This window comes from Oncorhynchus mykiss, chromosome 8, assembly GCF_013265735.2.
Source record: "Oncorhynchus mykiss isolate Arlee chromosome 8, USDA_OmykA_1.1, whole genome shotgun sequence".
Classification (NCBI taxonomy): Eukaryota; Metazoa; Chordata; class Actinopteri; order Salmoniformes; family Salmonidae; genus Oncorhynchus; species Oncorhynchus mykiss.
In genome coordinates this window covers 86821152-86848005 of record NC_048572.1, presented here as the reverse complement: position 1 = coordinate 86848005, position 26854 = coordinate 86821152, and the positions used below count along the sequence as shown (strand labels likewise).

General features: G+C 45.3%; 1 protein-coding gene across 8 annotated transcripts in view; it reads left to right on the top strand.

Moving 5' to 3' along the window:
- Positions 1-26854, top strand: part of LOC110530853 (rho GTPase-activating protein 29) — an 82021-nt gene that overhangs the window by 9453 nt on the left and 45714 nt on the right. For 4 of the 8 annotated variants that reach the window (XM_036986631.1, XM_036986630.1, XM_036986628.1 and 1 more), the window contains exon 3: positions 13230-13373. In XM_036986631.1, coding sequence (XP_036842526.1) covers positions 13230-13373 — 144 coding nt within the window. Of the gene's footprint in view, positions 1-13229; positions 13374-21050; positions 22088-22382; positions 22595-26854 lie in introns of those variants that run through there. The other 4 variants (XM_036986634.1, XM_036986633.1, XM_036986632.1 and 1 more) reach the window with 4 other exon arrangements.

The following is a 26854-nucleotide window of genomic DNA, read 5'->3' as shown; positions in this document are numbered from 1 at the left end:
GATTCTGTCGTTGTAGATCAGGTTGCTGTGGACGGTCAATGAGGTCTAGAGGTAGATTCTGTTGTTGTAGATCAGGTTGCTGTGGGCGGTCAATGAGTTCTAGAGGTAGATTCTGTCGCTGTAGATCAGGTTGCTGTGGACGGTCAATGAGGTCTAGAGGTAGATTCTGTCGCTGTAGATCAGGTTGCTGTGGACGGTCAATGAGGTCTACAGGTAGATTCTGTCGCTGTAGATCAGGTTGCTGTGGACGGTCAATGAGGTCTAGAGGTAGATTCTGTTGTTGTAGATCAGGTTGCTGTGGACGGTCAATGAGGTCTAGAGGTAGATTCTGTCGCTGTAGATCAGGTTGCTGTGGACGGTCAATGAGGTCTAGAGGTAGATTCTGTTGTTGTAGATCAGGTTGCTGTGGACGGTCAATGAGGTCTAGAGGTAGATTCTGTTGTTGTAGATCAGGTTGCTGTGGACGGTAGATTCTGTCGCTGTAGATCAGGTTGCTGTGGACGGTCAATGAGGTCTACAGGTAGATTCTGTCGCTGTAGATCAGGTTGCTGTGGACGGTCAATGAGGTCTAGAGGTAGATTCTGTCGCTGTAGATCAGGTTGCTGTGGACGGTCAATGAGGTCTAGAGGTAGATTCTGTTGTTGTAGATCAGGTTGCTGTGGACGGTCAATGAGGTCTAGAGGTAGATTCTGTCGCTGTAGATCAGGTTGCTGTGGACGGTCAATGAGGTCTAGAGGTAGATTCTGTTGTTGTAGATCAGGTTGCTGTGGACGGTCAATGAGTTCTAGAGGTAGATTCTGTCGCTGTAGATCAGGTTGCTGTGGACGGTCAATGAGGTCTAGAGGTAGATTCTGTTGTTGTAGATCAGGTTGCTGTGGACGGTCAATGAGGTCTAGAGGTAGATTCTGTTGTTGTAGATCAGGTTGCTGTGGACGGTCAATGAGGTCTAGAGGTAGATTCTGTTGTTGTAGATCAGGTTGTTGTGGACGGTCAATGAGGTCTAGAGGTGGAGTCTTTCTAATAATTTCTAGACAGTTCACAGTTTGTTTGTGTGTGTGTGTGTGTGTTTGTGTGTGTGTGTGTTTGTGTGTGTGTGTTTCATCCTAATTTGTGATGTCCTGTTCCTCCTCTCCACCTTTTCCTCTCCTTTTTCCTTGTTAAGAGAGGAGACACACCTCTAGACCAGACACCCCACAGTCCAGACACACCTCTAGACCAGACACCCCACAGTCCAGACACACCTCTAGACCAGACACCCCACAGTCCAGACACACCTCTAGACCAGACACCCCACAGTCCAGACACCCCACAGTCCAGGCACCACACAGTCCGGACTCCAGACACCCCACAGTCCAGACACCACACAGTCTGGACTCCAGACACCACACGGTCCGGACTCCAGACACCACACGGTCCGGACTCCAGACACCACACGGTCCGGACTCCAGACACCACACGGTCCGGACTCCAGACACCACACGGTCCGGACTCCAGACACCACACGGTCCTGACTCCAGACACCACACGGTCCGGACTCCAGACACCACACAGTCCAGACACCACACAGTCCGGACTCCAGACACCACACGGTCCAGACTCCAGACACCACACAGTCCGGACTCCACACGGTTCAGACACCACACGGTCCAGACTCCAGACACCACACAGTCCGGACTCCACACGGTTCAGACACCACACGGTCCGGACTCCAGACACCACACGGTCCGGACTCCAGACACCCCACAGTCCAGACACCACACGGTCCGGACTCCAGACACCACACGGTCCGGACTCCAGACACCACACGGTCCGGACTCCAGACACCACACGGTCCGGGCTCCAGACACCACACGGTCCGGGCTCCAGACACCACACGGTCCGGACTCCAGACACCACACGGTCCGGACTCCAGACACCACACGGTCCAGACTCCAGACACCACACGGTCCGGACTCCAGACACCACACGTTCCAGACACCACACGGTCCGGACTCCAGACACCACACGGTTCAGACACCACACGGTCCGGACTCCAGACACCACACGGTCCGGACTCCTGACACCACACGGTCCGGACTCCAGACACCACACGGTCCGGACTCCAGACACCACACGGTCCGGACTCCAGACACCACACAGTCCAGACACCACACAGTCCGGACTCCAGACACCACACGGTCCAGACTCCAGACACCACACAGTCCGGACTCCACACGGTTCAGACACTACACGGTCCAGACTCCAGACACCACACAGTCCGGACTCCACACGGTTCAGACACCACACGGTCCGGACTCCAGACACCACACGGTCCGGACTCCAGACACCCCACAGTCCAGACACCACACGGTCCGGACTCCAGACACCACACGGTCCGGACTCCAGACACCACACGGTCCGGACTCCAGACACCACACGGTCCGGGCTCCAGACACCACACGGTCCGGACTCCAGACACCACACGGTCCGGACTCCAGACACCACACGGTCCAGACTCCAGACACCACACGGTCCGGACTCCAGACACCACACGTTCCAGACACCACACGGTCCGGACTCCAGACACCACACGGTTCAGACACCACACGGTCCGGACTCCAGACACCACACGGTCCGGACTCCTGACACCACACGGTCCGGACTCCAGACACCACACGGTCCGGACTCCAGACACCACACGGTCCGGACTCCAGACACCACACGGTCCGGACTCCAGACACCACACGGTCCGGACTCCAGACAGCACACGGTCCAGACTCCAGACACCACACAGTCCGGACTCCAGACATCACACAGTCCAGACTCCAGACACCACACAGTCCAGACTCCAGACACCACACGGTCCAGACACCACACAGTCCAGACTCCAGACACCACACGGTTCAGACTCCAGAAACCACACGGCCCAGACTCCAGACACCACACGGTCCAGACTCCAGACACCACACGGTCCAGACTCCAGACACCCCACGGTCCAGACTCCAGACACCCCACGGTCCAGACTCCAGACACCACACGGTCCGGACTCCAGACACCACACATTCCGGACTATTTTTTTAAGAAATACCCTAATGCAGACAGTAACACAGATGGCAAACGATCCAGACAGTAAACAGACAGACTATATAGCCTCCGCATTGACTCTGTACCGTAACACCCTGTATATAGCCTCCACATTGACTCTGTACCAGTACACCCTGTATATAGCCTCCACTTTGTCTCTGTACAAGTACCCCCTGTATATAGTCTCCACATTGACTCTGTACCGTAGGACCCTGTATATAGCCTCCACATTGACTCTGTACCGTAATACCCTGTATATAGCCTCCACATTGACTCTGTACCGTAACACCCTGTATATAGCCTCCACATTGACTCTGTACCGTAACACCCTGTATATAGCCTCCACATTGACTCTGTACCGTAACACCCTGTATATAGCCTCCACATTGACTCTGTACCGTAACACCCTGTATATAGCCTCCACGTTGACTCTGTACCGTAACACCCTGTATATAGCCTCCGCATTGACTCTGTACCGTAACACCCTGTATATAGCCTCCACATTGACTCTGTACCGTAACACCCTGTATATAGCCTCCACATTGACTCTGTACCGTAATACTCTGTATATAGCCTCCACATTGACTCTGTACCGTAACACCCTGTATATAGCCTCCACATTGACTCTGTACCGTACTACTCTGTATATAGCCTCCACATTGACTCTGTACCGTAATACCCTGTATATAGCCTCCACATTGACTCTGTACCGTAACACCCTGTATATAGCCTCCACATTGACTCTGTACCGTAACACCCTGTATATAGCCTCCACATTGACTCTGTACCGTAACACCCTGTATATAGCCTCCACATTGACTCTGTACCGTAACACCCTGTATATAGCCTCCACATTGACTCTGTACCGTAATACTCTGTATATAGCCTCCACATTGACTCTGTACCGTAATACTCTGTATATAGCCTCCACACTGTTATCTTACTGCTGCTTTTTAATTATTTGTTATTTTTCATTACTTACTTTTTTGTGTATTTTCTTAAAACTGCATTGTTTGTTAAGGGCCTGTAAGTAAGCATTTCACTGTAAGGTTGTATTCGGCGACATTGTGACAAATAAAATGTGAATTAGATGTGATTTAGGCCCAGTAAGCGTCTTCTCTCTGGGTCTAGACTGTAAACCACCAGACCTTATTAGGCTGAGTGTTGCTAAGTTGTCACTTGAGGCACCAGATAGTTTTTTTTGTGTTTTTTTTCCAATGGAGATTTGTAATACATTTTCTAGGATACTGCTGGCATAGTCACACACAGACACAGACACAGACACAGACACAGACACAGACACAGACACTGACACACACACTGACACTGACACAGACACAGACACAGACACAGACACACACTGACACTGACACTGACACAGACACAGACACAGACACAGACACAGACACAGACACAGACACAGACACAGACACAGACACTGACCTCTGACCTGAAAGATGTTTGTTTTTCCCCCCTTCAACAACACACTCTCTCCCTGTAGGCTAAAGGCTCACAAAGGACCAGAGAGCCAATATACTCCAGACGTTTGAATTGATTCAACAACGGCTGATACAGGAGCGAACAGGTTTCAGACCACAAACACCAAGATGTTTGCCTTAGACTAAGACTAAGCCCTGAAGTGCAACTGTAAAAAGCATTAGTGTTGAAACACACACACACACACACACACTCTGTCTCTCTCTCTGTCTCTCTCTCTCTCTCTCTCTGTCTCTCTCTCTCTCTCTCTCTCTCTCTGTCTCTCTCTGTCTCTCTCTGTGTCTCTCTCTCTCTCTGTCTCTCTCTCTCTGTCTGTCTCTGTCTCTGTGTGTCTCTCTCTGTCTCTCTCTCTCTGTCTCTCTCTCTGTCTCTCTCTCTCTGTCTCTCTCTCTGTCTCTCTCTCTCTGTCTCTCTCTCTCTGTCTCTCTCTCTGTCTCTCTCTCTGTCTCTCGCTCTCTGTCTCTCTCTGTATCTGTCTCTGTGTGTCTCTCTCTGTGTCTGTCTCTTTCTCTCTCTCTTTCGGTCTCATTTACTGCCTGAAATTGACAAGCAGAGAAAGGCAACGGAGAGTAAGAATCCCTGAAGTAACTCGGGGTCCCATATAATGCCCCTATTCCCTTTCCAGTACACTACTTTTGACCAGGGTCCATGGGGGCTCTGGAAGTATGTAGGGAATAGGGTTCCATTTGGAACATTTGGCCCTTTAGAATTCGATTGGAGAAATGCCTTTTCTGAAACTCAATGACTCACTGAGCTAAACTATTATTGTATGTGTGTGACTGTGTGACTGTGTGTGTGTGTGTGTGTGTGACTGTGTGTGTGACTGTGTGTGACTGTGCTTGAAGGCTGTAGATGGACTAGTGTAGAGAGAATAGGCAGGTCAAGACAGGCCAGTTGATTGTATGTTGTTGTAAGCCGGCGGGCGGGCCTGAGGCCTGAGGCCTGAGGCTTCTTCAACTCAACAGCCTGGCCTGCCGCAGTATCACTGGCTCCAGATTGGCTTTATCACAAAGGACTCAACAAGACCACAGGCATATGGAAGAAGATTTAGATTACAGTATGGGTTTTGTCTAATTATCTGAGATGTGTAATTAACTATAAAATCTGTTACATTTTTTTTCTTCAAATTACGGTTTCTCTGTTTTGTTTTCCCAGTTTTTTTTCTTCATGTTTTCAAGATCACACTTTTCTAATAGAAAAAACAACACAATTGAGGAAGAGATGGAGCGTGAGAGACAGACGGAGAGAGAGGAAGAGACAGGGAGAAATGGGGAGAGAGAGAGACAGGGATAGAGAGAGAGAGAGAGACGGGGATAGAGAGAGAGACAGGGTGAGAGAGAGACAGGGTGAGAGAGAGAGACAGGGTGAGAGCGAGAGAGACAGGGTGAGAGAGAGAGAGAGACACCCTAATTGACAAACAAACAAACCAAAACAAACGCAAAGTATTCTCATGCTTTGTTGATTTCAAAAAAGCCTTCGACTGTTGGGGGTAAAACTTATGACATTATAAAATCCATATGCACAAACTTCAAGTGTGCGGTTAAAATTGGCAAAAAAACACACACATTTCTTCCCACAGGGCCGTGGGGTGAGACAAGGATGCATCTTAAGCCCCACCTTCTTCAACATATTTATCAGCGAATTGGCGAGGGTACCAGAAAAGTCTGCAGCACCCGGCCTCACCCTGCTAGAATCTGAAGTCAAATGTCTGCTGTTTGCTGATGATCTGGTGCTTCTGTCACCAACCAAGGAGGGCCTACAGCAGCACCTAGATCTTATGCACAGATTCTGTCAGACCTGGGCCCTGACAGTAAATCTCAGTAAGACCAAAATAATGGTGTTCCAAAAAAGGTCCAGTCGCCAGGACCAAAACTACAAATTCCATCTAGACACCGTTGCCCTAGAGCACACAAAAAACTATACATACCTTGGCCTAAACATCAGCGCCACAGGTAACTTCCACAAAGCTGTGAACGATCTGAGAGACAAGGCAAGAAGGGCATTCTATGCCATCAAAAGGAACATAAAATTCAACATACCAATTAGGATCTGGCTAAAAATACTTGAATCAGTTATAGAACCCATTTGCCCTTTATGGTTGTGAGGTCTGGGGTCCGCTCACCAACCAAGAATTCACAAAATGGGACAAACATCAAATTGAGACTCTGCACGCAGAATTCTTCAAAAATATCCTCCGTGTACAATGTAGAACACCAAATAATGCATGCAGAGCAGAATTAGGCTGATACCCGCTAATTATCAAAATCCAGAAAAGAGCCGTTAAATTCTATAACCACCTAAAAGGAAGCGATTCCCAAACCTTCCATATCAAAGTCATCACCTTCAGAGAGATGAACCTGGAGAAGAGTCCCCTAAGCAAGCTGGTCCTGGGGCTCTGTTCACAAACACAAACACACCCCACAGAGCCCCAGGACAGCAACACAACTAGACCCAACCAAATCATGAGAAAACAAAAAGATAATTACTTGACACATTGGAAAGAATTAACAAAAAAAACAGAGCAAACTAGATTGCTATTTGGCCCTAAACAGAGAGTACACAGCGGCAGAATACCTAACCACTGTGACTGACCCAAAATTAAGGAAAGCTTTGACTATGTACAGACTCAGTGAGCATAGCCTTGCTATTGAGAAAGGCCACCGTAGGCAGACATGGCCCCCAAGAGAAGACAGGCTATGTGCTCACTGCCCACAAAATGAGGTGTAAACTGAGCTGCACTTCCTAACCTCCTGCCAAATGTATGACCATATTAGAGACACATATTTGTTTATTTCACTTTTGTATATTATCTACTTCACTTGCTTTGGCGATGTTAACATATGTTTCCCATGCCAATAAAGCCCCTTGAATTGAATTGAATTGAATTGAGAGAGAGACATGCAGACATGGAGCGACAGGGAGAGATGGAGCGAGAGAGAGAAATCTAATCAAATCAAATTTATTTGTCACATACACATGGTTAGCAGATGTTAATGCGAGTGTAGCGAAATGCTTGTGCTTCTAGTTCCGACAATGCAGTAATAACCAACAAGTAATCTAGCTAACAATTCCAAAACTACTGTCTTGTACACAGTGTAAGGGGATAAAGAATATGTACATAAGGATATATGAATGAGTGATGGTACAGAGCAGCATAGGCAAGATACAGTAGATGGTATCGGGTACAGTATATACATATGAGATGAGTATGTAAACAAAGTGGCATAGTTTAAAGTGGCTAGTGATACATGTATTACATAAGGATACAGTCGATGATATAGAGTACAGTATATACGTATACATATGAGATGAATAATGTAGGGTATGTAAACATTATATTAGGTAGCATTGTTTAAAGTGGCTAGTGATACATTTACATCATTTCCCATCAATTCCCATTATTAAAGTGGCTGGAGTTGAGTCAGTGTCAGTGTGTTGGCAGCAGCCACTCAATGTTAGTGGTGGCTGTTTAACAGTCTGATGGCCTTGAGATAGAAGCTGTTTTTCAGTCTCTCGGTCCCAGCTTTGATGCACCTGTACTGACCTCGCCTTCTGGATGATAGCGGGGTGAACAGGCAGTGGCTCGGGTGGTTGTTGTCCTTGATGATCTTTATGGCCTTCCTGTGACATCGGGTGGTGTAGGTGTCCTGGAGGGCAGGTAGTTTGCCCCCTGTGATGCGTTGTGCAGACCTCACTACCCTCTGGAGAGCCTTACGGTTGTGGGCGGAGCAGTTGCCGTACCAGGCGGTGAAACAGCCCGACAGGATGCTCTCGATTGTGCATCTGTAGAAGTTTGTGAATGCTTTTGGTGACAAGTCGAATTTCTTCAGCCTCCTGAGGTTGAAGAGGCGCTGCTGCGCCTTCTTCACGATGCTGTCTGTGTGGGTGGACCAATTCAGTTTGTCTGTGATGTGTACGCCGAGGAACTTAAAACTTACTACCCTCTCCACTACTGTCCCGTCGATGTGGATAGGGGGCTGCTCCCTCTGCTGTTTCCTGAAGTCCACAATCATCTCCTTTGTTTTGTTGACGTTGAGTATGAGGTTATTTTCCTGACACCACACTTTGATGGCCCCAGTGTTGAGGATCAGCGGGGTGGAGATGTTGTTACCTACCCTCACCACCTGGGGGCGGCCCATCAGGAAGTCTAGTACCCATTTGCACAAGGCGGTGTCGAGACCCAGGGTCTCGAGCTTGATGACGAGTTTGGAGGGTACTATGGTGTTAAATGCTGAGCTGTAGTCGATGAACAGCATTCTCACATAGGTATTCCTCTTGTCCAGATGGGTTAGGGCAGTGTGCAGTGTGGTTGTGATTGCATCGTCTGTGGATCTATTGGGGCGGTAAGCAAATTGGAGTGGGTCTAGGGTGTCAGGTAGGGTGGAGGTGATATGGTCCTTGACTAGTCTCTCAAAGCACTTCATGGTGACGGAAGTGAGTGCTACGGGGCGGTCAGTGGCACTGTATTGTCCTCAAAGCGAGCAAAAAAGTTATTTAGTCTGTCTGGGAGCAAGACATCCTGGTCCACGACGGGACTGGTTTTCTCTTTGTAATCCGTGATTGACTGTAGACCCTGCCACATACCTCTTGTGTCTGATTTATTAAACTTACAGAATGAAAATAATTTCAGCAGAATGAAAATCTAAATGTTATGATATTTAGTCAACTAATAGTAGAGAATGTTTGACCAGAACTCAAGCCTTTTTTGCTTATTTCTAAATTTTAGGAAAAATGTATATTTAAACTTAATATAACAAAAACTATATAGGTTTTAATTGTACACCTCATGGGAGGAGTGCCTATGAACTTCAGATGGTGTTGGTTCATGGGTCCTTTTACACGGAACTTTAACACTCCTTTATGTTCGATGACACACATTTGAAATGCGTAACTCAAGGTCATTTAAAGTCTAGTTATGAGTTCATTATAACATTGCAAAGTCTTATCTTTTTTTTTCTCTTTCTCAGATAGTGAAGAGGTTTTTCCTCTTAGACAGCAAAGCAATAACAGGCCCAGCCAATTCAGGGATTGAATTGCATTCCTATAGAGACATGAGCAAACCTCAACTCTGGTTAACACCGAGACTACTCCCTTGGAAGAGGAGGGGTGTGTGTCGGGTACGTTGAGCAGAGGATCAAGTTGAGAGGCAAGGGCCTGATCTGGGTGTGAACAAACCAAAACCGAAATTGAATTGCATTCCTGTGGACGGAGGATTTCCATGTCCAATTGTACTGGAATGTGACTGGAATCGACTCTGGTCAGGGTTTAGACGAGCAGGCAGGGGTATCGCCAAGGGCCTGATCTGGGGGTAAACAAACATTAGACAGACTGAGCGGGAAGCATGGGTGGCTTAGGGGGGTCAGATATCTCACTCGACACACACACACACACACACACACACACACACACACACACACACACACACACACACACACACACACACACACACACATACACACACACAGAACCAAAAGACAGGGTGCCCTCGGTTGTGTCAGCAAGGGGTCTTCATGTAAACAATATGGTTTAGAGACCACCCTAGGGAGTTGTAGTGACTAGTCCAGGGAGTTGTAGTGACTAGTCCAGGGAGTTGTAGTGACTAGACCAGGGAGTTGTAGTGACCAGTCCAGGGAGTTGTAGTGACTAGTCCAGGGAGTTGTAGTGACTAGTCCAGGGAGTTGTAGTGACTAGACCAGGGAGTTGTAGTGACCAGTCCAGGGAGTTGTAGTGACTAGTCCAGGGAGTTGTAGTGACTAGTCCAGGGAGTTGTAGTGACTAGTCCAGGGAGTTGTAGTGACTAGTCCAGGGAGTCGTAGTGACCAGCCCAGGGAGTCGTAGTGACTAGTCCAGGGAGTTGTAGTGACTAGTCCAGGGAGTTGTAGTGACTAGTCCAGGGAGTTGTAGTGACTAGTCCAGGGAGTTGTAGTGACTATTCCAGGGAGTTGTAGTGACTAGTCCAGGGAGTTGTAGTGACCAGTCCAGGGAGTTGTAGTGACTAGTCCAGGGACCAGCCCAGGGAGGTGTAGTGACCAGCCCAGGGAGTTGTAGTGACCAGCCCAGGGAGTTGTAGTGACCAGCCCAGGGAGTTGTAGTGACCAGCCCAGGGAGTTGTAGTGACCAGCCCAGGGAGTTGTAGTGACCAGCCCAGGGAGTTGTAGTGACCAGTCCAGGAAGTTGTAGTGACTAGCCCAGGGAGTTGTAGTGACTAGCCCAGGGAGTTATAGTGGCTAGTCCAGGGAGTTGTAGTGACTAGCCCAGGGAGTTGTAGTGACTAGTCCAGGGACCAGCCCAGGGAGTTGTAGTGACTAGTCCAGGGAGTTGTAGTGACTAGCCTAGGGAGTTGTAGTGACTAGACCAGTTAGTTGTAGTGACCAGACCAGGGAGTTGTAGTGACTAGACCAGGGAGTTGTAGTGACTAGTCCAGGGACCAGCCCAGGGAGTTGTAGTGACCAGCCCAGGGATTTGTAGTGATCAGTCCAGGGAGTTGTAGTGACTCGCCCAGGGAGTTGTAGTGACCAGTCCAGGGAGTTGTAGTGACTAGACTAGGGAGTTGTAGTGACTAGACCAGGGAGTTGTAGTGACTAGACCAGGGAGTTGTAGTGACTAGACCAGGGAGTTGTAGTGACTAGACCAGGGAGTTGTAGTGACTAGACCAGGGAGTTGTAGTGACTAGACCAGGGAGTTGTAGTGACTAGACCAGGGAGTTGTAGTGACTAGACCAGGGAGTTGTAGTGACTAGACCAGGGAGTTGTAGTGACCAGTCCAGGGAGTTGTAGTGACCAGTCCAGGGAGTTGTAGTGACTAGTCCAGCCAAGGAGGGTGGGTGGAGGGTCAGCCAATTTATGTTCAAAGGTTTAGCCTAGCCAATTATCTCCCTTACTTCCTTTAAATGGAACACTAGAGCTCAGGGAGGAGGAAGAGGGGGAGGATGAGGAGGAAGAATAGGAGAAGGAGGAGGGTAGATTAGGCCTAATTTTGTTTGACTGGAGGATGTTTCTCTTAGTCTCACGGCTGTTCTCTTCTCGTGCGGAGTGCTAGCCTGTGGATTCATCATGTTTCTGTGCTGGAAGTTTCACTATAAACTAGCAGCACTATGTTTATATGCTGTGTTACTAATACTAAGGTGTCTGTAATGAAACTGTCATTCAGGTTCATGAGTTCACCTCAACCACTTCCACCCAAAATATTTTCTGAAAATACTGAACATTTCCTCTGTATATGGGTGGACACCATGCCTGTGTGTGTGTGTGACTGTATATGGGTGGACACCATGCCTGTGTGTGTGTGTGTGACTGTATATGTTTATGTGTGACTGTATATGGGTGGACACCATGCTTGTGTGTGTGTGTGTGACTGTATATGTTTGTGTGTGACTGTGTGTGTGTGTGTGTGTGTGTGTGTGTGATTGTATATGTGTGTGTGTGTGTGTGTGTGTGTGACTGTATGTATGTATGTGTGTGTGTGAGAGGGGAAGGAGGGGGGGTGGCGTGTTGGACCCTGCTCCCCCCACACACACGCTGGCTCTCCTAGTTTTCACTCCCACTGTAATTCCATTGCCTTTCCAATACATTCCGCCTCTTCGCTCATCCTCCTAGTGCAGTTGTATCTGCAGAGGGTAGAAAAACAGACCGCTCTGGTGTTTCATATCGTCAGTCCTAGGTGGTGAGACATGAACTCACCTACTGTCTGGTGCCCAATCCCTAGACCCACAACAGATTACTGCACACAGAGACAAGACAACATCCCCTCCCGTTTCAGCTGTTTCTGCCCACTGTGTAGCTGTCAACAACCCTGTTAGAATTCAGGGGAGATCCGTGGAGACGGTTCGTAGTGAAAGGATAACTCAGGGGGGGATCCGTCAAGACTGTTTGTAGTGAAATTATAATTCAGGGGAGATCCGTAAAGACAGACTAGCCTACTCTTAGTCTATACTAGTACTAGCCTATCACCTGATTGGTTAGTTGAGGCCAGTTACTTAACCTAATCATCACTTGTTGCTCTGTACAGTGAGATATTGTGTTACTGTTTAAAACAAAACAAGTCAAATCTTTTTTTTTAACGAGTTGGCTAAAGTGGAATAGTTTCATTACAAACACCTTCTCTCAACCACAACTACTTTAGTTTCCTGTCTTCCACAACCGCAGTCCAGAGACAGATAATCTTTATCTAAAGACTCCCTCCGTTATTGCTGTCCCTAATGTGGGTGCTGGTAAAGTAAACACTAAGAAGAATGCCATGCGTTGCATCCTCTCTGCCGATCGGTGACCTACGGGTCACAATGGAACCGGTCGTAGTTCTGATCCCTCACAGATATGGCTCATATGTAGTCTAGAATCTATAGTTGTTGAAATTCCAAACTTTTCAACAACAAAAAATCCAAATGAACATTTTTTTTTAAAATATTCGTACTATAATTCACTACAAAACAGTTAGACCTAACAGGCTGGGTGGTGATTATCTTTCCTTCAGGCTTCTCAGTGGGGAACCGTCACGTACCTGACATATTTAGGAGTTTGTGTTTGGTGACTGTGGTGCATTCATTATTGTTTCAGATTTCTTTCCTATGTTAATATACTTACTTGACAGATCTGTTATTCTTTCTCATCTGTTTTTAATTTTAAAAAAAAGTGTTACTTGACAGATCTATTTCTCCTTGTCCTCTCTTCCAGAAAGCCACGAGAGACTCCCTCAGCGGGTACAGGAGCGGTTGAGGGAGCTGCTCCGTGTTCTCAAGTCTGTCATCGGCAAACACCAGACCCTCAACTCTGTAGACATCCTCAGGGCTGCCGGCACCGTCATCACTAAGGTCAAAGGTTAGTATCCTTTCATCCGCACATCTTTTCTTTAAATATATATTTAAAAAAAATATTAAATAACAGCCCTTTTTCAGGACCCTGTCTTTCAAAGATAATTTGTAAAAATCCAAATAATTTCACAGATCTTCATTGTAAAGGGTTTAAACACTGTTTCCCATGCTTGTTCAATCAACCATAAACTATTAATGAACATGCACCTGTGGAACCGGTTGTTAAGACACTAACAGCTTACAGACGGTAGGCAATTATGGTCACAGTTATGAAAACTTAGGACACTAAATAGGCCTTTCTACTGACTCTGGAAAAACACCAAAAGAAAGATGCCCAGGGTCCCTGCTCATCTGCGTGAACGTGCCTTAGGCATGCTGCAAGGAGGCATGAGGACTGCAGATGTGGCCATGGGCAATAAATTGCAATGTCCGTACTGTGAGACGCCTAAGACAGAGCTACAGTGAGGCAGGACAGACAGCTGATCGTCCTCACAGTGGCAGACCACATGTAACAACACCTGCACAGATCGGTACATCCAAACATTTCACCTGCGGGACAGGTACAGGATGGAAACAACAACTGATCGACACACCAGATACTGACTGTTACTTTTGATTTGTGACCCCCCCCACTTTGTTCAGTGACACATTATTCAATTTCTGTTATTCACATGTCTGTGGAACTTGTTCAGTTTATGTCTCAGTTGTTGAATCTTGTTATGTTCATACAAATATTTACGCATGTTAAGTTTTCTGAAAATAAACTCAGTTGACAGTGGAGGACATTTCTTTTTTTTGTTGCTGAGTTTATATTAGTTTTTTATCTCTGATCTGAGCATCATTCTGACCTAGAATGCATCTCCCTCGTGTTGACCCTGAGAGGTGCTTCAAGAATATGCTCAGAATGCGGAAAGGGAACCAAGAAGAAGGAATCGTCATCACCATGGAAACAAGGCATCCTGTCAGGTGTTTGACCTTTTTAGTTCTTCAGTTCATTCATTAGACCCTCAATGTCACTCTAGTGCAGAGGTATTCAAAGTCAGGGTCGTGACCCAGGAACTGCAGTGGGGTCACCCCCCCCCCCCCCCCCCCCCCCCCCCAAAAAAAAAGATACTAAAATGTTATAAATTGGAACCAAAAAATAAGAGTACAAATTATTGTATGGGACAATATATACGTTTTATAAACGTTATATAACGTTATATAACGTTTTTGAGAAAGATCATTTAAATAAAATAAAAATACATGTTTTATTCAGTAACTGTATTTATTGATTTCTTTTCATTTTGATGAGAGGTGAAAATGTAATGAATTTAAGATTATTTGTTGATGTAATAATCAAAATGTACCGATTTTTAAGGTCATTCGATTTGGGGTCGCAAAAAAATATTGCGGAAAATGTCTTTGGACATTCTGACGGAAGAAATGGGCTGAAAAAGTTTGAATACCAGCTGTTGTGGAAATATCAAGGAGAGCAAGAGTTGTATTTTGAATCAACTTTATTGTTCTTTCACCTTTTAAATCAGTCTTCTATTACAAACAGTTCTGAATCCTGGCCACTAGGAGGTGAGTTGTGTTTGGTTCTGCTTGGACATGGGGGGACACATGGAGGACACATGGAGGACACATGGGAGACATGTGGGAGACACATGGGGGACACATGGAAGACACATGGAGGACACATGGAAGACACATGGAAGACACATGGGGGACACATGGAGGACACATGGAGGACACATGGAGGACACATGGAAGACACATGGAGGACACATGGGGGACACATGGAGGACACATGGAAGACACATGGAGGACACATGGAGGACACATGGAAGACACATGGAAGACACATGGAAGACAAACAGTTCTGAATCCTGGCCACTAGGAGGTGAGTTGTGTTTGGTTCTGCTTGGACATGGGGGGACACATGGAGGACACATGGAGGACACATGGGAGACATGTGGGAGACATGTGGGAGACACTTGGAGGACACATGGGGGACACATGGGGGACACATGGGGGACACATGGAGGACACATGGGGGACACATGGAGGACACATGGGGGGCACATGGAAGACACATGGGGGACACATGGAAGACACATGGAGGACACATGGGGACACATGGAGGACACATGGAAGACACATGGGGGACACATGGAGGACACATGGAGGACACATGGAAGACACATGGAAGACACATGGAGGACACATGGAGGACACATGGAGGACACATGGGGGACACATGGAAGACACATGGAGGACACATGGGGGACACATGGAAGACACATGGAGGACACATGGAAGACACATGGAAGACACATGGGGGACACATGGGGGACACATGGAGGACACATGGAAGACACATGGGGGACACATGGAAGACACATGGAGGACACATGGGGGACACATGGGGGACACATGGAGGACACATGGAAGACACATGGAAGACACATGGGGGACACATGGAAGACACATGGAGGACACATGGAAGACACATGGAAGACACATGGGGGACACATGGAAGACACATGGAGGACACATGGGGGACACATGGGGGACACATGGAGGACACATGGAAGACACATGGAAGACACATGGAGGACACATGGAAGACACATGGAGGACACATGGAAGACACATGGAGGACACATGGAGGACACATGGAGGACACATGGAAGACACATGGAGGACACATGGAGGACACATGGAGGACACATGGAAGACACATGGAAGACACATGGAAGACACATGGAGGACACATGGAAGACACATGGAGGACACATGGGGGACACATGGAAGACACATGGAGGACACATGGAGGACACATGGAAGACACATGGAGGACACATGGAGGACACATGGGAGACATGTGGGAGACACATGGAGGACACATGGAAGACACATGGAGGACCCCGAACTTACAGGAAGAAAACAAAAAACAAAAAAAGTCCAACAGAACACATGACCAACCAGTTGAGAATGCTCCTCAGTTCTCTTCTACCAAAACCCTTCCAACCAGCAGATCCAGGAGCTGGTATAAATGTTGTTTACGAACGTCACGACGTTCAGCCGTACTGACAAGTCACTTTAGGACGTAGATTCAGTACAAAAACCATCTGCATCCATTGATGTTTTATACTGGAGCTGGGCGATATGGACAGAAACCATCTGTATCCATTGATGTTTTATACTGGAGCTGGGCGATATGGACAGAAACCATCTGTATCCATTGATGTGTTATACTGGAGCTGGGCGATATGGACAGAAACCATCTGTATCCATTGATGTTTTATACTGGAGCTGGGCGATATGGACAGAAACCATCTGTATCCATTGATGTTTTATACTGGAGCTGGGTGATATGGACAGAAACCATCTGTATCCATTGATGTTTTATACTGGAGCTGGGTGATATGGACAGAAACCATCTGTATCCATTGATGTTTTATACTGGAGCTGGGCGATATGGACAGAAACCATCTGTATCCATTGATGTTTTATACTGGAGCTGGGCGATATGGACAGAAACCATCTGTATCCATTGATGTTTTATACTGGAGCTGGGCGATATGGACAGAAACCATCTGTATCCATTGATGTTTTATACTGGAGCTGGGTGATATGGACAGAAACCATCTGCATCCATTGATGTTTTATACTGGAGCTGGGCGATATGGACAGAAACCATCTGCATCCATTGATGTTTTGCCTGTTATACTGGAGCTGGGCGATATGGACAGAAACCCGATACATTTTGATAAGTTTCCTGATTTGATGTGTTATACTGGAGCTGGGCGATATGGACAGAAACCCGATACATTTTGATAAGTTTCCTGATTTGATGTGTTATACTGGAGCTGGGCGATATGGACAAAAACCCGATACATTTTGATAAGTTTCCTGATTTGATGTGTTATACTGGAGCTGGGCGATATGGACAGAAACCCGATACATTTTGACAAGTTTCCTGATTTGATGTGTTATACTGGAGCTGGGCGATATGGACAGAAACCCGATACATTTTGATAAGTTTCCTGATTTGATGTGTTATACTGGAGCTGGGCGATATGGACAAAAACCCGATACATTTTGATAAGTTTCCTGATTTGATGTGTTATACTGGAGCTGGGCGATATGGACAGAAACCCGATACATTTTGACAAGTTTCCTGATTTGATGTGTTATACTGGAGCTGGGCGATATGGACAGAAACCCGATACATTTTGATAAGTTTCCTGATTTGATGTGTTATACTGGAGCTGGGCGATATGGACAGAAACCCGATACATTTTGATAAGTTTCCTGATTTGATGTGTTATACTGGAGCTGGGCGATATGGACAGAAACCAGCTGTATCCATTGATGTGTTATACTGGAGCTGGGCGATATGGACAGAAACCCGATACATTTTGATAAGTTTCCTGATTTGATGTGTTATACTGGAGCTGGGCGATATGGACAGAAACCCGATACATTTTGATAAGTTTCCTGATTTGATGTGTTATACTGGAGCTGGGCGATATGGACAAAAACCCGATACATTTTGATAAGTTTCCTGATTTGATGTGTTATACTGGAGCTGGGCGATATGGACAGAAACCCGATACATTTTGATAAGTTTCCTGATTTGATGTGTTATACTGGAGCTGGGCGATATGGACAGAAACCAGCTGTATCCATTGATGTGTTATACTGGAGCTGGGCGATATGGACAGAAACCCGATACATTTTGATAAGTTTCCTGATTTGATGTGTTATACTGGAGCTGGGCGATATGGACAGAAACCCGATCCATTTTGATAAGTTTCCTGATTTGATGTGTTATACTGGAGCTGGGCGATATGGACAAAAACCCGATACATTTTGATAAGTTTCCTGATTTGATGTGTTATACTGGAGCTGGGCGATATGGACAGAAACCCGATACATTTTGATAAGTTTCCTGATTTGATGTGTTATACTGGAGCTGGGCGATATGGACAGAAACCAGCTGCATCCATTGATGTGTTATACTGGAGCTGGGCGATATGGACAGAAACCCGATACATTTTGATAAGTTTCCTGATTTGATGTGTTATACTGGAGCTGGGCGATATGGACAGAAACCAGCTGCATCCATTGATGTGTTATACTGGAGCTGGGCGATATGGACAGAAACCATCTGCATCCATTGATGTTTTGCCCTTATTGGAGCTGGGCGATATGGACAGAAACCATCTGCATCCATTGATGTGTTATACTGGAGCTGGGCGATATGGACAGAAACCATCTGCATCCATTGATGTTTTATACTGGAGCTGGGCGATATGGACAGAAACCATCTGTATCCATTGATGTTTTATACTGGAGCTGGGTGATATGGACAGAAACCATCTGTATCCATTGATGTTTTATACTGGAGCTGGGCGATATGGACAGAAACCATCTGTATCCATTGATGTTTTATACTGGAGCTGGGCGATATGGACAGAAACCATCTGCATCCATTGATGTTTTATACTGGAGCTGGGCGATATGGACAGAAACCATCTGTATCCATTGATGTGTTATACTGGAGCTGGGCGATATGGACAGAAACCATCTGTATCCATTGATGTTTTATACTGGAGCTGGGCGATATGGACAGAAACCATCTGTATCCATTGATGTGTTATACTGGAGCTGGGCGATATGGACAGAAACCATCTGTATCCATTGATGTGTTATACTGGAGCTGGGCGATATGGACAGAAACCCGATACATTTTGATAAGTTTCCTGATTTGATGTGTTATACTGGAGCTGGGCGATATGGACAGAAACCCGATACATTTTGATAAGTTTCCTGATTTGATGTGTAAACGATAATAGAACAAAACGTTTATAACAATCTGCTCCACATTTTGTTTTTTAAATGATCCTTTAAACTGCTACTAGTTTAATGGTTGTAGTCATCAATCATCCCGTTAAAAATCACCCCTTTTAACAAACTGATTTCATTTAAAATTTCACGTTTCTCTAATATAGGCTACTAATGGTAATGAACGATAGGAGATAACCCTGCCACAATGTGCTCTCAGGCCACTAATGGTAATGAACGATAGCAGCAAAATGCGTGCGATAAGTGATCAGTGTGGTTGGTGCTGTTTTAGTTTATCAGCCTCTAGTCCTAGTTCATTACAATTCCTTTGTATGTTTCCTCTTGTCTCATCTCTGCAGATCTCTTCACGCTTTTCCACCTCTCTCTTTCTGCTGTTTCTCTCTGCTCTCTCTGCTCTCTCTCTCTGCTCTCTCTCTCTGCTCTCTCTCTCTGCTCTCTCTCTCTGCTCTCTCTCTGATCTCTCTCTCTCTGATCTCTCTCTCTCTCTGCTCTCTCTCTCTGCTCTCTCTCTGCTCTCTCCTCTCTCTATCTGCTGTCTCTCTCTGCTCTCTCTCTGCTCTCTCTCTCTCTGCTCTCTCTCCTCTCAATTCAATTCAATTCAAGGGCTTTCTCTCTATCTGCTGTCTCTCTCTGCTCTCTCTCTCTGCTCTCTTCTCTCGCTGCTCTCGCTCTCTCTGCTCTCTTTCTGCTCTCTCTCTCTGCTCTTTCTGCTCTCTGTTCTCTCTGCTCTCTTTCTGCTGTCTTCTCTCTCTGCTCTCTCTCTCTCTGCTCTCTCTCTCTCTGCTCTCACTCTGCTGACTCTCTCTGCTCTCTCTCTGCTGTCTCTCTCTGCTCTCTCTCTGCTCTCTTCTCTCGCTGCTCTCTCTCTCTCTGCTCTTTCTGCTCTCTCTCTCTGCTCTTTCTGCTCTTCTCTCTCTGCTCTCTTTCTGCTCTCTTTCTGCTCTATTCTCTCTCTGCTCTCTCTCTCTCTGCTCTCTTCTCTCGCTGCTCTCTCTCTGCACTCTCTCTCTATTTGCTCTCTGCTCTCTCTCTCTCTGCTCTCGCTTCTCTCTCTGCTCTCTCTCTCTTTTTCTTCTCTCTCTCTGCTCTCTCTTTTTGCTCTCTCTCTGCTCTCTCTGCTCTCTCTCTGCTCTCTCTCTACTCTGCTCTCTCTTCTCTCTGCTCTCTCCTTTTGCTCTCTCTCTATTTTCTCTCTTTCTGCTCTCTCTCTCTCTGCTCTCTGCTCTCCTCTCTCTATTTGCTCTCTCTCTGCTCTCTCTCTCTGCTCTCCTCTCTATTTGCTCTCTCTCTGCTCTCTCTCTCTGCTCTCCTCTCTCTATTTGCTCTCTCTCTGCTCTCTCTCTCTGCTCTCCTCTCTTTATTTGCTCTCTCTCTGCTCTCTCTCTCTGCTCTCCTTTCTCTATTTGCTCTCTCTCTGCTCTCTCTCTCTGCTCTCCTCTCTCTATTTGCTCTCTCTCTGCTCTCCTCTCTCCATTTGCTCTCTCTCTGCTCTCTCTCTCTGCTCTCCTCTCTTTATTTGCTCTCTCTCTGCTCTCTCTCTCTGCTCTCCTTTCTCTATTTGCTCTCTCTCTGCTCTCTCTCTGCTCTCCTCTCTCTATTTGCTCTCTCTCTGCTCTCCTCTCTCTATTTGCTCTCTCTCTGCTCTCTCTGCTCTCCTCTCTCTGCTCTCTCGCTCTGCTCTCTGTCTCTGCTCTCCTCTCTCTATTTGCTCTCTCTCTGCTCTCTCTCTCTGCTCTCTCTCTCTGCTCTCTCTCTCTGCTCTCCTCTCTCTATTTGCTCTCTCTCTGCTCTCTCTCTCTGCTCTCCTCTCTCTATTTGCTCTCTCTCTGCTCTCTCTCTCTGCTCTCTCTCTCTGCTCTCTCTCTCTCTTTGCGACCCTTTCCTGAGCCTATTCTGCCGCTTACGGGATCCCTTGTTATCAAATGCAAATTAGCCCAGAAATGGTCGACAGTGCACATCCGACAATAAAAATAAGTGATACCTTCCAAAGACAGAATGACCAGTTGTTAAACACTTTCCCTTACTAAGAAACACACTGCATGTGGTCACTGAGTGTTCTCAGGGAAAGGAATGTAGCAATGGCCTCCTGGCCCGGGCTTGAATAATGCAGTTCCCATATTTGTCGTGTTGTGATTGGTGGCAACGAGTGGTGGGATCATTGTTGTAGAACTGCAGGATGTCCTGAGGAAGACGCTCAGCGCTCCGGCCTCTACAGGGGCGTCTACAGCACGGCAGCATTCAGGGGCAGGGCCAAGAGGCACCTCTATATACTTCTCTTACACCCCATTGGTCTCCTGAGGTGCTGCCCAGGCCTGGAACGTGGGTTAACGTTGGCTGTGGATTGCTCCCTCTCCTCTCCAACCCCCTTCCGAAGGTACCAGTAGACAAGAATGTATTTGTTAGAGGGACTGAACAGCAACAGCAACAGCGACAAAACATCAACAGAGATTTGATTTTGGTTTTGTGTTGATTGGTTGGTTTAGTCAGACCTCCTCCATTATCAGGAAACAGTGGAAGTGTTACGAAAAGGGTTTTGAAGAGAAGCTCTGCTGTACTGGGAGGGGTGAGGAAACTATGTCAGAAACGCTTTGGTTCAGACTTCACGGCTGAGCAACCACGATAGAACCAGGAGGTATCAGAGTGTTGGCTCAGCAACCACGATAGAACCAGGAGGTATCAGAGTGTTGGCTCAGCAACCACGATAGAACCAGGAGGTATCAGAGTGTTGGCTCAGCAACCACGATAGAACCAGGAGGTATCAGAGTGTTAACTCAGCAACCACGATAGAACCAGGAGGTATCAGAGCCCTCAGGTTGATTGACTGAGCAGGCGGGACAGGTGGCGAGAAAGAAACAGACGGGGGTAAGTTTTACGATGGTCGTTTTGAAGGTTTTCTCAGTGTTCGTCGATGAGTTTTTAAGCTGCGTGAGTCGTTTCCTGTGGCGGGGAGACAGGAAGTGAAGTTGGATTTCTGTCTTCTCCTCTCTCTCTCTCTCTCTCTCTCTCTCTCTCTCTCTCTCTCTCTCTCTCTCTCTCTCTCTACCTCTCTACCTCTCTACCTCTCCACCTCTCTACCTCTCTCTCTCTACCTCTCTCTCTCTACCTCTCTCTCTTGCTCTACCTCTCTCTCTCTCTCTCTCTCTCTCTCTCTCTCTCTCTCTCTCTCTCTCTCTCTCTACCTCTCTCTCTCTACCTCTCTCTCTCTCTATTTCCTCTTGGGCTGCTTTCTGCAAATGTCCTCTCTCTTACTGAACTGAACTGTTTCCTGTGTGAGAACGCTAACGTGCGCCGACGTCTTCTCGAAAGATTTGTCGACACTTCGTTGTCCAAAAAACATTTGGACAACATATTTTCGGGAATTGCTAACAGGTACGGAAATATGTCTGTAATGTTGACAGGCTCAGTGAGCATGTGACCTGTGTTGAAGAGGTTTGATTGACAGATTGGAAACCCATATTACCACAGGATAATAGATTGGAGAGATTGTGTGTTTTGCACCATTCTGTTCTACTCTTCAAAAAAGATTTCCAATACATTTTTTTGGACACACAGAAAGATGTCCCAAATGGACATCCTTGACTGTGTTCCTGTTAGTCTCTATGTACTGTATGTCTATATATCTGTGTTCCTGTTAGTCTCTATGTACTGTATGTCTATATCTCTGTGTTCCTGTTAGTCTCTATGTACTGTATGTCTATATCTCTGTGTTCCTGTTAGTCTCTATGTACTGTATGTCTATATCTCTGTGTTCCTGTTAGTCTCTATGTACTGTATGTCTATATCAGTGTGTTCCTGTTAGTCTCTATGTACTGTATGTCTATATCAGTGTGTTTTAACATCCTTGACTGTGTTCATGTTAGTCTCTATGTACTGCATGTCTATATCAGTGTGTTCCTGTTAGTCTCTATGTACTGTATGTCTATATCTCTGTGTTCCTGTTAGTCTCTATGTACTGTATGTCTATATCAGTGTGTTCCTGTTAGTCTCTATGTACTGTATGTCTATATCAGTGTGTTCCTGTTAGTCTCTATGTACTGTATGTCTATATCTCTGTGTTCCTGTTAGGCTCTATGTACTGTATGTCTATATCAGTGTGTTCCTGTTAGTCTCTATGTACTGTATGTCTATATCAGTGTGTTTTAACACTTCTGCCCAGTTTATTGTTGAAAGGGACCATCCCATCACAGTTTCCTCACTATCTGCTCCCCAACAGAAAGAGAGGAAGTTATGAAATGTAGCCTATTTTTAAATGCTTAACCTTGCCCAATGAATGAAGTCATTCTACTGTGTTGATCTAATAAGGACTACCGTGCTACTTGTTATCTACTGTGTTGATCTAATAAGGACTATCGTGCTACTTGTTATCTACTGTGTTGATCTAATAAGGACTACCGTGCTACTTGTTATCTACTGTGTTGATCTAATAAGGACTACTGTGCTACTTGTTATCTACTGTGTTGTTCTAATAAGGACTACCGTGCTACTTGTTATCTACTGTGTTGATCTAATAAGGACTACTGTGCTACTTGTTATCTACTGTGTTGATCTAATAAGGACTACCGTGCTACTTGTTATCTACTGTGTTGTTCTAATAAGGACTACCGTGCTACTTGTTATCTACTGTGTTGATCTAATAAGGACTACCGTGCTACTTGTTATCTACTGTGTTGATCTAATAAGGACTACCGTGCTACTTGTTATCTACTGTGTTGTTCTAATAAGGACTACCGTGCTACTTGTTATCTACTGTGTTGATCTAATAAGGACTATCGTGCTACTTGTTATCTACTGTGTTGATCTAATAAGGACAACCGTGCTACTTGTTATCTACTGTGTTGATCGAATAAGGACTACTGTTCTACTTGTTATCTACTGTGTTGATCTAATAAGGACTACTGTGCTACTTGTTATCTACTGTGTTGATCTAATAAGGACTACCATGCTACTTGTTATCTACTGTGTTGTTCTAATAAGGACTACCGTGCTACTTGTTATCTACTGTGTTGATCTAATAAGGACTACTGTGCTACTTGTTATCTACTGTGTTGTTCTAATAAGGACTACTGTGCTACTTGTTATCTACTGTGTTGATCTAATAAGGACTATCGTGCTACTTGTTATCTACTGTGTTGATCTAATAAGGACTACCGTGCTACTTGTTATCTACTGTGTTGATCTAATAAGGACTACCGTGCTACTTGTTATCTACTGTGTTGATCTAATAAGGACTACTGTGCTACTTGTTATCTACTGTGTTGATCTAATAAGGACTACTGTGCTACTTGTTATCTACTGTGTTGATCTAATAAGGACTACCGTGCTACTTGTTATCTACTGTGTTGTTCTAATAAGGACTACCGTGCTACTTGTTATCTACTGTGTTGATCTAATAAGGACTACTGTGCTACTTGTTATCTACTGTGTTGATCTAGTAAGGACTACCGTGCTACTTGTTATCTACTGTGTTGTTCTAATAAGGACTACCGTGCTACTTGTTATCTACTGTGTTGATCTAATAAGGACTACCGTGCTACTTGTTATCTACTGTGTTGATCTAATAAGGACAACCGTGCTACTTGTTATCTACTGTGTTGATCTAATAAGGACTACCTTGCTACTTGTTATCTACTGTGTTGTTCTAATAAGGACTATCGTGCTACTTGTTATCTACTGTGTTGATCTAATAAGGACTACTGTGCTACTTGTTATCTACTGTGTTGTTCAAATAAGGACTACCGTGCTACTTGTTATCTACTGTGTTGATCTAATAAGGACTACTGTGCTACTTGTTATCTACTGTGTTGATCTAATAAGGACTACCATGCTACTTGTTATCTACTGTGTTGTTCTAATAAGGACTACCGTGCTACTTGTTATCTACTGTGTTGATCTAATAAGGACTACTGTGCTACTTGTTATCTACTGTGTTGATCTAATAAGGACTACCATGCTACTTGTTATCTACTGTGTTGTTCTAATAAGGACTACCGTGCTACTTGTTATCTACTGTGTTGATCTAATAAGGACTACTGTGCTACTTGTTATCTACTGTGTTGTTCTAATAAGGACTACTGTGCTACTTGTTATCTACTGTGTTGTTCTAATAAGGACTACCGTGCTACTTGTCATCTACTGTGTTGATCTAATAAGGACTACTGTGCTACTTGTTATCTACTGTGTTGATCTAGTAAGGACTACCGTGCTACTTGTTATCTACTGTGTTGATCTAATAAGGACTACCGTGCTACTTGTTATCTACTGTGTTGATCTAATAAGGACAACCGTGCTACTTGTTATCTACTGTGTTGATCTAATAAGGACTACCGTGCTACTTGTTATCTACTGTGTTGATCTAATAAGGACTATCGTGCTACTTGTTATCTACTGTGTTGATCTAATAAGGACAACCGTTCTACTTGTTATCTACTGTGTTGATCTAATAAGGACTACCGTGCTACTTGTTATCTACTGTGTTGTTCTAATAAGGACTACCGTGCTACTTGTTATCTACTGTGTTGATCTAATAAGGACTACTGTGCTACTTGTTATCTACTGTGTTGATCTAATAAGGACAACCGTGCTACTTGTTATCTACTGTGTTGATCTAATAAGGACTACCGTGCTACTTGTTATCTACTGTGTTGTTCAAATAAGGACTACCGTGCTACTTGTTATCTACTGTGTTGATCTAATAAGGACTACTGTGCTACTTGTTATCTACTGTGTTGATCTAATAAGGACTACCATGCTACTTGTTATCTACTGTGTTGTTCTAATAAGGACTACCGTGCTACTTGTTATCTACTGTGTTGATCTAATAAGGACTACTGTGCTACTTGTTATCTACTGTGTTGTTCTAATAAGGACTACTGTGCTACTTGTTATCTACTGTGTTGTTCTAATAAGGACTACCGTGCTACTTGTTATCTACTGTGTTGATCTAATAAGGACTACTGTGCTACTTGTTATCTACTGTGTTGATCTAGTAAGGACTACCGTGCTACTTGTTATCTACTGTGTTGATCTAATAAGGACTACCGTGCTACTTGTTATCTACTGTGTTGATCTAATAAGGACAACCGTGCTACTTGTTATCTACTGTGTTGTTCTAATAAGGACTACCGTGCTACTTGTTATCTACTGTGTTGATCTAATAAGGACTATCGTGCTACTTGTTATCTACTGTGTTGATCTAATAAGGACAACCGTGCTACTTGTTATCTACTGTGTTGATCTAATAAGGACTACCGTGCTACTTGTTATCTACTGTGTTGTTCTAATAAGGACTACCGTGCTACTTGTTATCTACTGTGTTGATCTAATAAGGACTATCGTGCTACTTGTTATCTACTGTGTTGATCTAATAAGGACAACTGTGCTACTTGTTATCTACTGTGTTGATCTAATAAGGACTACCGTTCTACTTGTTATCTACTGTGTTGTTCTAATAAGGACTATCGTGCTACTTGTTATCTACTGTGTTGATCTAATAAGGACTACTGTGCTACTTGTTATCTACTGTGTTGATCTAATAAGGACTACCGTGCTACTTGTTATCTACTGTGTTGTTCAAATAAGGACTACCGTGCTACTTGTTATCTACTGTGTTGATCTAATAAGGACTACCGT